The sequence below is a fragment of the Tamandua tetradactyla genome, chromosome 13 (genome assembly GCF_023851605.1).
Source record: "Tamandua tetradactyla isolate mTamTet1 chromosome 13, mTamTet1.pri, whole genome shotgun sequence".
NCBI classification, from domain to species: Eukaryota; Metazoa; Chordata; class Mammalia; order Pilosa; family Myrmecophagidae; genus Tamandua; species Tamandua tetradactyla.
In genome coordinates this window covers 82,428,451-82,442,407 of record NC_135339.1, presented here as the reverse complement: position 1 = coordinate 82,442,407, position 13,957 = coordinate 82,428,451, and the positions used below count along the sequence as shown (strand labels likewise).

The 13,957-nt window shown below is 35.1% G+C and overlaps 1 protein-coding gene across 5 annotated transcripts in view; it reads right to left on the bottom strand.

Moving 5' to 3' along the window:
- Positions 1-13,957, bottom strand: part of SEC23IP (SEC23 interacting protein) — a 54,091-nt gene that overhangs the window by 37,080 nt on the left and 3,054 nt on the right. For all 5 annotated transcript variants that reach the window (XR_013161779.1, XM_077126201.1, XM_077126200.1 and 2 more), the window contains exons 2-7: positions 11,919-12,451; positions 9,110-9,332; positions 7,992-8,185; positions 5,854-5,943; positions 4,255-4,375; positions 2,932-3,021 (exon numbers count right to left, since the gene is read on the bottom strand). Coding sequence is in view for 4 of the 5 variants with exons in the window: in XM_077126201.1 (XP_076982316.1) it covers positions 2,932-3,021; positions 4,255-4,375; positions 5,854-5,943; positions 7,992-8,185; positions 9,110-9,332; positions 11,919-12,451 (1,251 nt within the window). In the remaining variant the exon portion in view is untranslated. The remainder of the gene's footprint in view (positions 1-2,931; positions 3,022-4,254; positions 4,376-5,853; positions 5,944-7,991; positions 8,186-9,109; positions 9,333-11,918; positions 12,452-13,957) is intronic.

Here is a 13,957-nt window from a genome sequence, read left to right as displayed (position 1 = left end):
GAACATAAAAAACAGTGATGTCCCTTCCAGAAAGAGAACAAGCCTAATGTGATCTCCAACTCCCACCTGACCATGGCATGGGTTTCTGATCCCACTGAGCAGACAAGCCTTTCCCTACACAACCTACATTGTATGGTATTTGAAGTCAGACTGGCGGTGTGAGGGGCTTCATGAGAAAGACAAGCAGGCTGGGGAAGGGAGGGGACAAATATTGACAGTGAAGTGCAATGAAGGGACATTCCCTTGCCTCTTCAAAGAATCAAACACTGAGCCACTGACCTCCAAGGGTATGGTCCACAATACCCCTGAGGGCCTGGGAAGCATGAAATTCACTGTGACAGGAAGGAGGGATGCAGCAGCAAGGATGGGTGTGCCAGTTTGAAACACTTGTATATCCTAGAAAAGGCAGGCTTCTTTAATCCTGATTCAATTGTGGGTGGGATCTTTTTGATTTAAGTTGTTGCCATGGAGATGTGACCCACCCTATTGTGGCTGGGACCTTTTGATTAGATGGTTTCCATGGAGATGTATCTCTGCCCATTCAAGGTGGGTTTTAATCCGCTTACTGGAGTCCTTTAAGAGAGAACCATTATGGAAAAAGCTCAGAGTTGACACAGACTTTTGGTGATGCAAAAAAGAAAATGTCCCCACGAAAGCTGTTTGAAACCAGAAGCCAAAGGATGAGCACATACCAGCCATATGCTTTCCCAGACTGGGCTTTCTTGAATCAAGGTACTTTTCCCTGGATGCCTTAGTTTGGACATCTTTGTGGCATAAGAACTAGAAACTTGTAACCTCATAAATTCCCTTTATAAAAGCCAACCCATTTCTGATATATTGCATTCTGGCAATATAAGCAAACTAAAACAGTATTCAATATAAATCATTATTGAAGTTATAAGATAGCAGGTAAAGAAAACTACTAATGGGCCAATAAGTATTTTCTATTAAATACACACAATTTAATTGAGAGCTACATAAATTAATTCTTGTTCAAAGTTGATTCTTCTTTACAAAGGCATACTTTGGGGGCCATAATTGAAATTTCCCCACCACAACTTTCCTTTTCTTCTTCCAAAATTCTTTCAGCAAGTTTCACTCTCTTCTGTTATTCATATGTAAAAGTCACAAAAGTTTAATATTCATAAGCAAAGTGCACATTGATCTAACTACAACTACTCAAACTTAATTACCAAATAAAAAATAAATGACCACTTCATCATGTAAATCTTTGAGGGGGAAAAAAACTATATACCTTGCTTAAATAAGAACTCCCCAGTAAGAATAGTATATAAAAGATTTTCCATGTTATTTTATTATGTTTATTTTCTCTCATTAAAACTTTTAAAAAGCCTAATGAAGGGCACACACTTACAATGCCATATTATATGACTACAATATTTTTCATTAAATAAAGCAGCCCAGTATGGCTGTAAAAATGTTAATGGCATGTCTTTTCTCCCCAAAACTTGCCATTTCAATGCTCTTTCCAGGAATAATTATTCTTTCTTGAAAAGTTTTCAGATCAGGTTTCAATTAGAGATAAGAACTCGAAGCCACACTCGAAGTAAATTAGAATACAGGGTAAAGGATGATATTGTCTGTATTTTAGAACTTCACCTGTTGTATGAAACCAATGGAAGAGAGATTTATTTTGTCCAAGACCTAAATTTTCTGCAGCACACAATCTAACTTACCCTGTCTGGCCAGTTCAGTTAAGCAACCTAAACACAGGGAGCCTAGAATTGGAAACAAGGTCTTGCAATTCTGAATAGCTTAATGTAATACCCGGATACACTTCAGAGCATGTGGGGCAGACCATTTAAAAGTATTGGTAAAGTCCCCTGAAGGACTGGAGAAAATATATGCACCTATTAAACATTCCCACCTAGGAAATCCCTGATACACTCTTAAACATTAGGGAGGCACAAGTTAATAGACCAAGCTCTTGATCTTGGGGCTTGCTCTTAGAAACTCATTTCTATAACAGAGAAGCTAAGAGCACCTATAATTATGCCTAAGTGTTACATCCAGAGAACTTCTTTTGTTGCTCAGATGTGGCATATCTCTCTCTCTCTCTAACCTAACTCTTCAAGTAAAATCAAGTAAAAAACACTTGGGACATGACATCTAGGATGTCAGAAACCCTGGCAATAAGCGACATGACTCATGTGGGACATGAACCTGGCCCTGGTACCATGGGATCGATAATACCTACCTGAGCAAAAAGGGGAAAATAAATGTTACAAAATAAGGTATCAGTGGCTAAGAGATTTCAAATAGAGTCGAGAGGCTATTCTGGAGGGTACTCTTATCCAAGTTTCAGCTAGCTATTGCTAATGGCCGTGGTGTACCAAGCCCCAAACATATTCCCATAAACCCTAAAGAATACCCAGGGCTCTATCTAAGACTTTTCAAAAGTTTCACTCACTAAGCTTATTTTCCAGAAATCTAAAACCTCCAGAGGGTTTCTAGGCCAGATAAGCCCTGAAACCCAGAGTTATCAGTCTCTCCAAGAGTATCACCCTGTTGTATCCTCCTCCCCCACAATGTCAACACTTCTTATCAACATGAAGAAGTTAGAATGATCATTCTCTAATATCCCTAAAGATTGGGAAAAGGATCAAAGGAGAGGAGAGTTATAACAGAGAAGATAGGATTTAACACATGAGTATGAGTGCTGAATCATTATATTGATATTTCTTTTAGTCTCCACTGGCTTGGAGAAGCTAGAAGGAAAAACCTGAAATTGTGTAATCGTAACCCATACCAAACTTCGAAATCTGTTCTATATCTATGTTAAAATGTACTTTGAAATGTATACCTTTTTTGTATTTATGCTATATTTCACAATAAATATATTTCTAAAAATAGGAAAATAAATCTTCTTTTAGTTCTCAATTCCATGAACTAAAATCTGCTAACACTTACCACATTCAATAATGCTTCTAAAGCGCAAGTCACACACTGGTCCAATGCCATGTACCATGAACACCAAATGGTCAACCTGAGGCATTTCCCCTATAAAAATAAAGACACAAACACACAACACATATAAATAAATAAATACCAGCAATTTGTTTGGGTTTTCTTAATGGAATCATAATGTTCTAAGATGTCCTTTTTGTCATGTACAAACTTGCCAAAGAAACTCCTGATCACTCCAATAAGCCTCATTACCCTCTACTAAATTAGACAGACAAAGTTCAAAAGTCCATTTTGGCAAATAACAGTGAAAAGGGACCAAGACCTGGAGGAAGAAGGCTGTCTCAGTTCCCAGAGGCTATCAGCATACAGTGACCAGAAACTGTATTTTCAGACTCCATAAGCTCATTAATTTTTTCAGAACTCAGCAGGGCACCAAGCCCTACGTGGAAAATCAACTTACCAATATGAAACTTTAACATCTTTTCCCAAAACCCTTCCCCTTGATTTGTAAGATTCAGACACACTGAAGGAACACCTTCAAGTTAAATCTATTTTTCTTCTCTGGTTATTCAGATTTCATAATGAGTGCTTATTTATATACATATATATATATGACAATGAAACATCCATGATTGTCAAAGTATAACCCATACTTTAACAGACATGAGAAACCAAAACATATACACTAAAGCAGGGGTTGGCAAACTATGGCCCCAAGCCAAATCCAGCTTACTGTCTGTTTTTTAAATAAAGTCTTATTGGAGCACTGCTATGCCCATTTGTTTACATAGTGACTACAGTTGCTTTCACACAATAGAAGAGTTGAGTTGTTCCAACAGAATCCATATGGCCTATAAAGCTTAACATATTCACTCTCTCACCCTTTATAGAAAAAGTTTGTCAATACCTACACTAAAGTTATAGAAACTAGTTGAGGTATGAAAAAACAACTTCAAAAGCATTGTCAGGGGCCATGGTGAGTTCTAACCTGCCATGCTGGAGACCCAGGTTTGTTTCCAGGTGCCTGCCCATGCGAAAAAAAAAAAAGGTATTGCCAAAAGTCTAGTTTTAACCAACAAACTGCTTTTTCACAACAACACATATTTGAAGACTGATGTTACATAGTTTGTACTTCAACAGAATTCTAAATTTAAAAATAAACAAGATATCAAAGTAATAAAATTTAAAAAGATGTGCAAAACTGGCTGATTTCTGTACGCTCTGACAGTCATTCTAATAATTTATTTCTTTTTTCATCATTCAAAAGAATGATACTAAAACAGAGAAAACTAAAATGCACCTCAGTTCTAAACAAACTATACACACCATCAGGAATTTCATCAAGGTTATCATCAATTCCACGTTTTACAACCCTGGGCCTTGTCTGTCCATCTTGTGTGGTACCCCATTCATCTGGCATTGAGGAAGGCTGGAACTGAACAATAACCTTCAAGATACAACAGTAGGATTATGACAACACTTACGATCAAATTCTTTCCCATTGTGGGCTATAGCATTTATTCAAATACATAATAGACTACTTGATATTAAGGATAGTTCTAAATCAAATTCCCCAAAACGAATTTTAATAGAAGTCTGGTCTGCTAGAGCTTGATTAACCATTAACGCAAATCAATTACCATTATTTTCAATGCTTATTTTAGAATATAATACAATTAAATCAGAAATAGTATATCTTGATTTAAAAATCTAACTTAAAAGTCCAAGTTTACAAATAATAAATTAATGAAAAGTTACCTGCAATAGAGGAATCTGCCTTATAAAAACATATAAAGCAAAATTCTTTAAATAGCAAGGCTGTTGATTAGTTTATAAATTCAATTTCAATGGCAAAAACTGATTTACACACCCACTTTTTAGGAAGAAATCTATTCTGTTAAATCAACTGTATTACATTTATCCCTGTGTCATGCAGGAAAAAAACAAAGATATATGCTTGATGGTATGCAAAAATTGGTGTTTGTATAAAAAGCAAAAGGTTAAGAGTGGTTACCATTAAGAGGAGAAACTAAGGAGAGTTTAGGGAGAAGAGGCTTTTATTTTTCATTTAATATCTTTTATACTGCATAAACTTTGTTGGCATATGAATATATTTTAATTTTATTTATTTAAATACCAGTAAAGATTATGGAAGTAGTTAAGATTATGGGTTATTTTTGTTTTCTCTTCATACTTTTCTATAAAAAGTAAACTATGTTCTAAGAAATTACCATGTGCCAAGCACTTTGCTAGACACTTTCACATAAATTACTTCATTTAAAATATGACTCCGGGAAGTAAATATTATTGCAAATGAGGAACCTAGAGCTCAGAGAGATTAAGGATGGCAAATGAAAGAATCAGAACACTATTAATATTTTAAAAAAACAAGAAAAGTTTATAGAGATAATATAAATAAAAAGACAAAGGATACATTTTTACTTCAAAGGTTAAAAACAAACCATCCTCAGGGTAGGGGATCAAGCCCAAATCCAGCCTACCACTTATTTTTGTAAATAAAGTTTTACTGGAACACACCACACTCATTAATTTATGTATTGTCTATGTCTGTTTTCAGTGCACAGAAGCAGAATTTAGCGGCTACATGGCCTACAAAAGCCTTAAAAATTTATTTTCTAGCCCTTTACACAAAATTTTGCCAACCCCTGATCAAGTGCAAAAATTTATTAAGCAACTTATGGAGCACACGAAGCTTCAGCTAACAAGTTGCCGGTAACGGAAACTTCACGGGAAAAAGTTTAAATTCCACTGTTTCTATAATGAACATGAACTCTAGTAAATTATTTTAAAAGCATTTTTTAAATAAATGCAGAAGTTATTAAAAATGAACATTTATCAAATAAATCCAGCAAAATAAGTTTTAAAAGGAACCTAGCACTTTAATATCTTAAATAATGACATTACCTTTGGATTATGCATAACAATTGTCTCTCCACTGGGAAACTCTAATCTGCGGTGCCACTGATTCGTGGTAACAGCTTTTTTATATTCAGCCTACAATATTGGAAATAACATATAATCCAACGTGACAAATCCACACCACACCTCAACGTGAAGAGTGTAGGAATACAATAACGATAACTCTAATGGTGATAAAAACAACAGTACTGTGCCGGTCATTTTACATACATTACCTTATTCAATTAATTACCCTCATCACTCGTAAATAACATTACTCCCATTTTGTAGAGGAGAAAAACAAAGTTTAGACAGTTTAAGTATACAGTGGCACAACTAGTGAGCAGCAATGGCAGAACTGTGCTTTACTCCTACCGTAGGACTTTCAGACTGCTCAGCCATTTCTAACTCTTCTGCACACATCTTACTTCACTTTCTATTAAGCAAAAGTCTGAGGAAGAACACCCACTGTCCAAACAAATCACTTTTAAGATTAATAACAGTGATGGACAACCATGTCAAAATAGAAGCATTATCTTTTTGTCCCTGGGGCAATTATTTAGTAACAATTCCTCTCCACCAAACTCTGGCCATTTGATTCTCTTCCTCGCTTTGCCTTTTTTTATTGTTAAGCGTGTTTTCATATAATAGTTAAAAGCCAGATCACAAACTAAAATGTTTAAAGAAAAGTCTACTACCCTAGGAGTTATTTTCACTTCTTCATACTCCCTTTCAAACCATAGCTTTTTATGTCTTGTCTAACAGAACAAATTTCCAGTTTTCAGTCTCCAAAATAGTCTTGATCCTTTGATCTTCTATATAAATTTAGGAGTGGTTTGCCATTTTTATAAAAAAACCTGATGTGTTTTATTGGAATTACATAACATTTATAAAATAATTTGAGAAGAACTGATATCTCTGATATTGAGACTGTGCATCTATAAACATAATATCTAGCTCCACTTATTGAGATCATCTTTTATGTCAAACTTTTTTTTTCCATAAAGCTCATGTATAACTTTTTTTGGATTTTTTCCCTATGTAAAAAAAGTTTTACATATGTAATTTTGTTCATACTGTAAACTGTATCTTCTTTTCCTATTACAGTTTCTAATCGGCCAGTCCTAATGTATAGGAATATTATTAATTTGTATGTTAATTTTATATCCATTAACTTTATATCCAGATTTGCTAAATTCTTGTTTTGGTTCCAGTGGTATTTTTAGAAGTTTTCCTGGCTCTCTACATAGACAATCACATTATCATCAAAAAAAAAACATTTTCTCTGTTTCCAATTTTTCTGTTGTTTTACACTCTGATTAGGACAGCATCACTTGTACAATACTGAGCCATATGTTATCATCTGTTCTCTTTTTGTCATCGGCTTTCTCATTTTCTAAGCAACTCTGCCTCTTCACTGGCCTGGTTTGGATTTCCTACAAGCAGATAAACAGGAATAAAGTTTTCCTAGGCTAAGGACAGCCATGTCCTGTTGAGATACTCAGTGCATAAATAGAAATCTCACTCTCAACGCCTGCGTCCCTTTAAAAATCAAATATCTTTCATATATAGTATATACTTTCAGATGGTGCTTGAAAGACTTGAAAGTACATACTTCAGCTTCAAAATAAAAAACTAAACATTCAGGCGTGGGGCATTATAACTTCAGCAGGGTCCTACCAAAAGTTTTAAGATAGCCAATTAATTTTTAAGTTTTAAGAAGTTTTATGACATTTGTTCTTATTCTATTATATTTATTTTCACAAATCAAAGGAGAATTTCAGGGTTTTTACTGAATATTAATTTGAAAAACAGCCACATGCTTGGCATCTGTTGTCAACAACAAACCCCAGTAGCCTAAGCTCTTTTAAAGGTTTGATACAAGCACCTTATTAAATTTGTATTCCTGCAAAATATATTCTGCCTTTAGACACAGAGGCCTCAAGACAACAGTTAGGCTTCCTGCCATAATTAGCATCTCATGAATGACAGCACCACTTAAAAAGCAAAATTCTTCGTGAATTTTGAGACAAGCTGTCTTGTAATTTAAGTCAGTTTCACAGTATGGGATGTTATATGAGGTTCCAATGTATACTGGGCTCATGTTTTTTAAAGAAAAACGTAAAGGAATAAAGTACACATACCTCTAGTTTTTCACTGAATTCCTCTGTATAGGGAATAAATCTGCTATCTGTATCGCCCTTGTAAAACCAAGTGCAGCGTCTCACTTCAGCTGGCTCTTCTTTCCAGTACACAGCTTTCCTCATTCGGTCATAAAGATAAACATCGTAACGCCCTCCATCAGTCCCCAGAACCACACTCTCAGGGTCTGGCTGGACTAGAGCACAAAGTCCACAATTTATCCCAACAATTACAAAGCATATACATATAAATAATAAATAATGAATATGGTAATCAGTTGATCTTTAAAGACAAAGGACTAAGCTTGTTTTCATTTAAAAATAGAAGTTTAAAATTAATCTGTGCTGCTAAAAATTATGGCTCTTCTGAAGTGGAGAAAAAATAACCAAGGTAAAATTTAAAACTAAGATCATATCTTACTGATCTGAAATCATTAGAATAAGCAAATTCACAGGGATAGGAAACAGGGAGTTATGCTTAATTGGTACAGGGATTCCATCTGGGGTAATGGAATAGTTTGATAATGGATATGGTAATGGTAGCACAATATTGTGAATATAATTATTCAAATGTTACATTTGAATGTAGTTGACAGTGACTATTAAGGGATATTAACAGATGACTTTTTTAAGTACCATGATCAAATAATATCAGGATAAACAAACACATTTTTATATTGCTGGTCTTAGAGCCTTAACCATGCTCCTATGCACTGTCAATCTCCAAGAGGCAGATATAGTGGGTAACATTTCCAAAACCCATCAGCCCAAAGAACACTTTCTTCACACATCTCAAAGAACAACAGTTCCACAGAAAACGCTTTTATACACACCCCATAACAGCAAATCAATAAGGAAAACAGAAAAACTCAAAATCGGAATATATAAATTACCTTGATTTAAAACACTTTGAAGCAAAGAAGGAAATTACTAAAACATTTCCTCAAATACCATTATTCAGATAAATCAGGACTTATATTAGTATTAGCAGCTTAGGGTACAGAGTCTGGTAGGGTCTACAAAGATGAAGAAATCTGACATTCACAAAAACTAGGCTATGGATAAACACTCTTCTTTTCTTCTTGAAATCACATGCAAGGTGATGCATGATCAGTACTTACCTGAATTATAGATTTCTTCAAGATTCATAGAGTCAAACACACTAAAAGGCATCCACAGTTGTTTGTGTTCTACCTCCTTGCAGTAAAACCAGTGGGGTTGAATAGGCTCATACTGATTTTGAAGTAAAAAAGGAGCTGGTGCTTGTACAGACAGACCTGGAGGCCTAGTAAGTGCCTGTTGCTGTGCTGATGGGGACAACACTGATTGCACTGAAGAAAGAACCTGGAGGAGACAAAAAAGACCATCAGGTCATCATGCAAAGGAAGAATTCTATATATGCTTTGGACTCAAAGTAACATTAGTAATATTCATTCTACATTTATTTCTGAATGTCTATTTAGCTTAATAACTAGGCCCAAATCAATGAAATTTAAATTAAAAAATCCAACAAAACCCAAAATCAACTGCAAAGGGTAATGGACCTTCTTATACTGAAGCAAACCACCAACTTTGTAGAAACCAATCTAGCAATGTCTTCTATGGTTTATCCAACCTTTAATAAGTCCATATACCGTGACCCACCCATTGCATCTCAGGTTAACTTATCCTAAAGTTTCAATTATAAAAATGAGCAAAAAATTACCTACAAAGGTAAACATTCTATTGTTTATAACAGAAAAACTATGGAAAAAATATAAACATCTAATAGTATCCTTATTCAAATATTGAAATTCTCTAGACCCATTAAAAATAATGCTTTAGGGCAGGCCACGGTAGCTCAGCAGACAGAGTTCTCACCTGCCATGCCACAGACCTAGGTTCCATTCCCAGTGCCTGCCCATGCAAAAAAAATAAATAAATACATAAATAAAAAAATAATGCTTTAGACATGATACGCCAAGTCCCAACCAAAAGTATTCCTGAAAACCCTAAAGAAAACCCAGTGCTCTAAGACTCCATAAAAGTATTATTTGTTATTTTTCAGAAACTTAAGATCTCCAGATTGTTCCTATGCCAGATAAGCCCTGAAACTTAGAGATACCAGTCTTTCCCAGAACATCAACCAGTTGCATTGCCCTACCCCAAAATGTCAACACCCTTTTCAATATGAGGAAGTCAGAATTGTTTTTTCCCAAACATCCCTAAAGATTGGAATAAAGATCAACGGAAAAGCAGGAGTTATAACAGAGAAGTTAGGATTTAACAAAGGATTATAATTACAGATATTTCTTTTTAGTTTCTAGTGTATTAGAAGAGCTAGGAATACCTGAAATTGTGGAACTGTAACACATACTATACTTGAAATTTTCTCTATAGCTACTTGTTAAATTATACTTTGAAATTTATCACTTTTCTGCATATACGTTATATTTCACAACAAAAAAATGTTAAAAATAATAATGCTTTAGAAAGAAATCATAATATCTAAAGCAGGTTCAGAAAAAAAGCAGATTATAAAATAATATGCACTATAGGATGTTGTCTAGAGAAAAGATAAGCTATATAACAGCAATTATCTATGAGCGATTTTTATTCATTGGGTTATTCTGCATTTTTTCAAGTTTTCCATCATGAAAATATTTTAAAAATTAGAATACAATTATTTTTAAATTTTTAATTGATAATCCTTTTGAAGCATCATCAAACTTAAATTTACTGAGGTTGCTAACTGTACTGTGGTGTGTAAAATAATTATCTCTATTTGTAAGAAATATACACAGAAGTACTTAGGAATAAAGAGCAATAATGTATTTAACTGGACTTCAAACGTTTCTCTATACCTATACAATGTGTGTATACTGGGGTGGGGAAGGGGAGGGAGAGAGGAGGGAAGGAGGAAGGAATAGAGAGGGCAGAAGTGGGTGAGCAGGTGAGAGTGTCCACATGCACAAATGACGAAACAAATCGAGTATAAACTTAATGGAGTAAAATGATAAAACACCTAGAACAAAACAATCTGGGTAAAGGCTATTGATTTTTCTCGGTGCTATTTTAATTTGAAAGAACAAACACTTACATAACCTTGCAACTGTGAATTGAAATTATAGTTTTTCACAATTTAATCAGCAAACTGGTATATTTATACTACATGCTATAAATATGGTTGTTTTACAGTTTTGAAACCTAACATTATTGAGAATTTGTGTATTGGTATGATTTAAATTTATTGGTATGATTTAAAGATGATTAAATTCATCTCCAAGAGAGAAGCCAGATTATGCTCTGATCATAGTACTGTTATCTCTGTCATACTGGTTGGTTCTCAATCCTTCTTTTTAGCCTTTTGCCTTTTTTTATTCCATTGGTTACGGTCTTGAAGTCAGCTGAATAATCAGTTAGAAAAAAAAGGAATTTCATGAAATTTACGCAATGCAATTTTATTCTAACATCCCCCTGAAATAAATTTTAATTGTCTAAAACCAAATTCTATAAATGCAAATAAAAGAAATTACTGGAGTAATCCACTTTAGTCCCTGTAATTGAGTGTTTTAAATAGTCTAATTAAAAGATGAAAATCTGGCAGTATGTTAAGACAATAATTAATTAAACTCTCTTATGTCCTTGAATGACATGTACTACTGGTGTCTTAGACTAAAATCTAGAAATATTGGCATTTAACTTACTTGTTAAAATCAATTACTGCCTCATTAGATAGGTAACATAAAAATAAAAAATACAGACTATCCGATGAGCTAACTTTAAAAGAATGTTGACCTCAAAGCTTGTAGTTTACAAACAATATCTTCTGAAAATAACTTGTGATCATATTCATTATAAAATGCAGAGCACTTTTAAAAACATAGGCCAAGATGAGACAGAGATAAAAATCACAGTGAATAATTAGCATATAAAAACATATCTCCATACCGGTGGCAAAGATCCAGGAGGCACCTGGTACATCTGAACAGGAGGTCCAGAGGGCGGAGGAGGGGTGGGGATGCCTGGTGTCTGGCACTGTTGCAGCTGTGGTGGTGTAATATAAGGATTAGCTCTGCTGCTTACAGGGGTATGACGATATGGATTGTATCCTTGTTGAGGTACTCCTTGGGGTGGGCTTGCAAAATTTGAAGGAGGGAGACTAGTTGGCTGAGAAGGCAGATAAGTATTTATTCCCATCTGTGAAGTAGGGGGAGCACCAAATCGAGCATTTGAAATGGTTGGTGAAAATGCATTCAACACATCTTGGGATCCAGTTGTAAAAGGGAGAGCAGCTGGAGGTTTCGAGAAGGCTGACTGTCCAACTGGTGCTGCTGCAGTAGTTAACGGTGACTGTCCAATGCTCCCGAAAGGATCACTACTGCTTGGCACCTGAGAGAAGTAACTAAAGGTCTGTGGGGTTGAGGTATGAGCAGAAGTCTGACCAAGAAAGCTGTCCTCCTCCCCAACATCTGTGGAATCCTCTGAAACAGAACAGGAGTATACATGGGTTAAAGTGCATTCTCTGGATCATTCTGTGAAGATGATTCTAGTAGGTAAATCTAACTTACTTTGTTTTTCAAACTTATATTCTGCATTACAGAAAATAAATGATCATTGAAAAGAAAAACTAGAAAATATGGATAAGAAAAAACAAAAGGTGAGAATATTATAACTAATTCAAAAGCCAGAGACAGTTATTGTTAACATTTTGGTGTATACCCTTCCATTCTTTTTTTTGGCATGGGCAGGTTCCAGGGATCCAACCCGGATCTCTGGCATGGTAGGCAAGAATTCTGCCACTAAGCCACTGTTGCACCACCCTCCATTCTTTTTTATTAAATATTTATATACAGGAGAGATTTTTAAAAAGAGAAACAAAATCTATACCTACTATATTAACTTGCTATTTTGAATACTTATTTTTTCCTGGCAAGAAATAATTCAAATGCTATTCCACCACCCAAATGCACACGATTTTATTTCTTCAGTAATGTCAAGAAACTAAAGTGCAGATATTAACTCTATTGACAAGAAAGGTGTGTCCGGAATCTTACCTACAAAGCACTTACTGTACAAATAACACATGGCATTTGTATTCCCAAGGCAAAGTGGGTCAACCATTAATTGCCAATCTTAAAATAACACAGTATCACAAACAGACAACTAGTCAGTAGAGAATGTTGAGTTGCTAGAAAAGTCATTTACTAAACGCAGGAAGTTCTTTCTTTACCCAAAGTTATTCTCACTGCGGGTATTATCAACACAAAACTAATTATCTTCTGTTCTGAGACCATCCTTCTAAATGACTTCAAAAGTCGACCCTATCCTTGAGCCCTTAGTCTGTTGTAACTTTTGCCTTCCTCCTTCCTTCTCCTGCCTCATTCCCTCTTATCTCCTACTGCTGGAGACATGGAGGTCATCAGAACAGTGGACTCACTCCCAGCACAAAGGCACTTGAAGCTCTCCGCCCTTGGAGAACTGCCAAAGGGGTGGCCTTCTTGTTTCAACTTCTGGCTCCTTCTTGATTTATCCTGAAGGATACCTGACAGCCCAGCTACTGGGCTGTCAGAGATTCTGGCTTGAGCTTCTAGGTTGCTCTCATTATATTCCTCACACATCAATTTAACTAAAATATTTCACTGTGGTAAATATTCCTCAGTTGTTTCTTTGTAACAAAAAATTACTTCCTGCATAGAAAGGCCCTTGGTTTGCTTGTAACATTCTACTATTCTGATACACTTCCAATTCTTATGCTCTCTTTTCAGTCATGTAAGCCTCACTTGAACTTATCTGTGTTTCTTAGTTCATCTCCCAACCATTACAAGCCTGGAAAAAAAGAGAACACTTTTCCATAGTTGATACTCTAAGAGAACTTGATTTCCATCCAGTCTGAGAAATATTTTTCTGAGTAGCATCAATTACAAATGAAATACTGATCTCAACATACCATTAGTTTCAACTCAGGCACACTTTCAAAATACATTCTG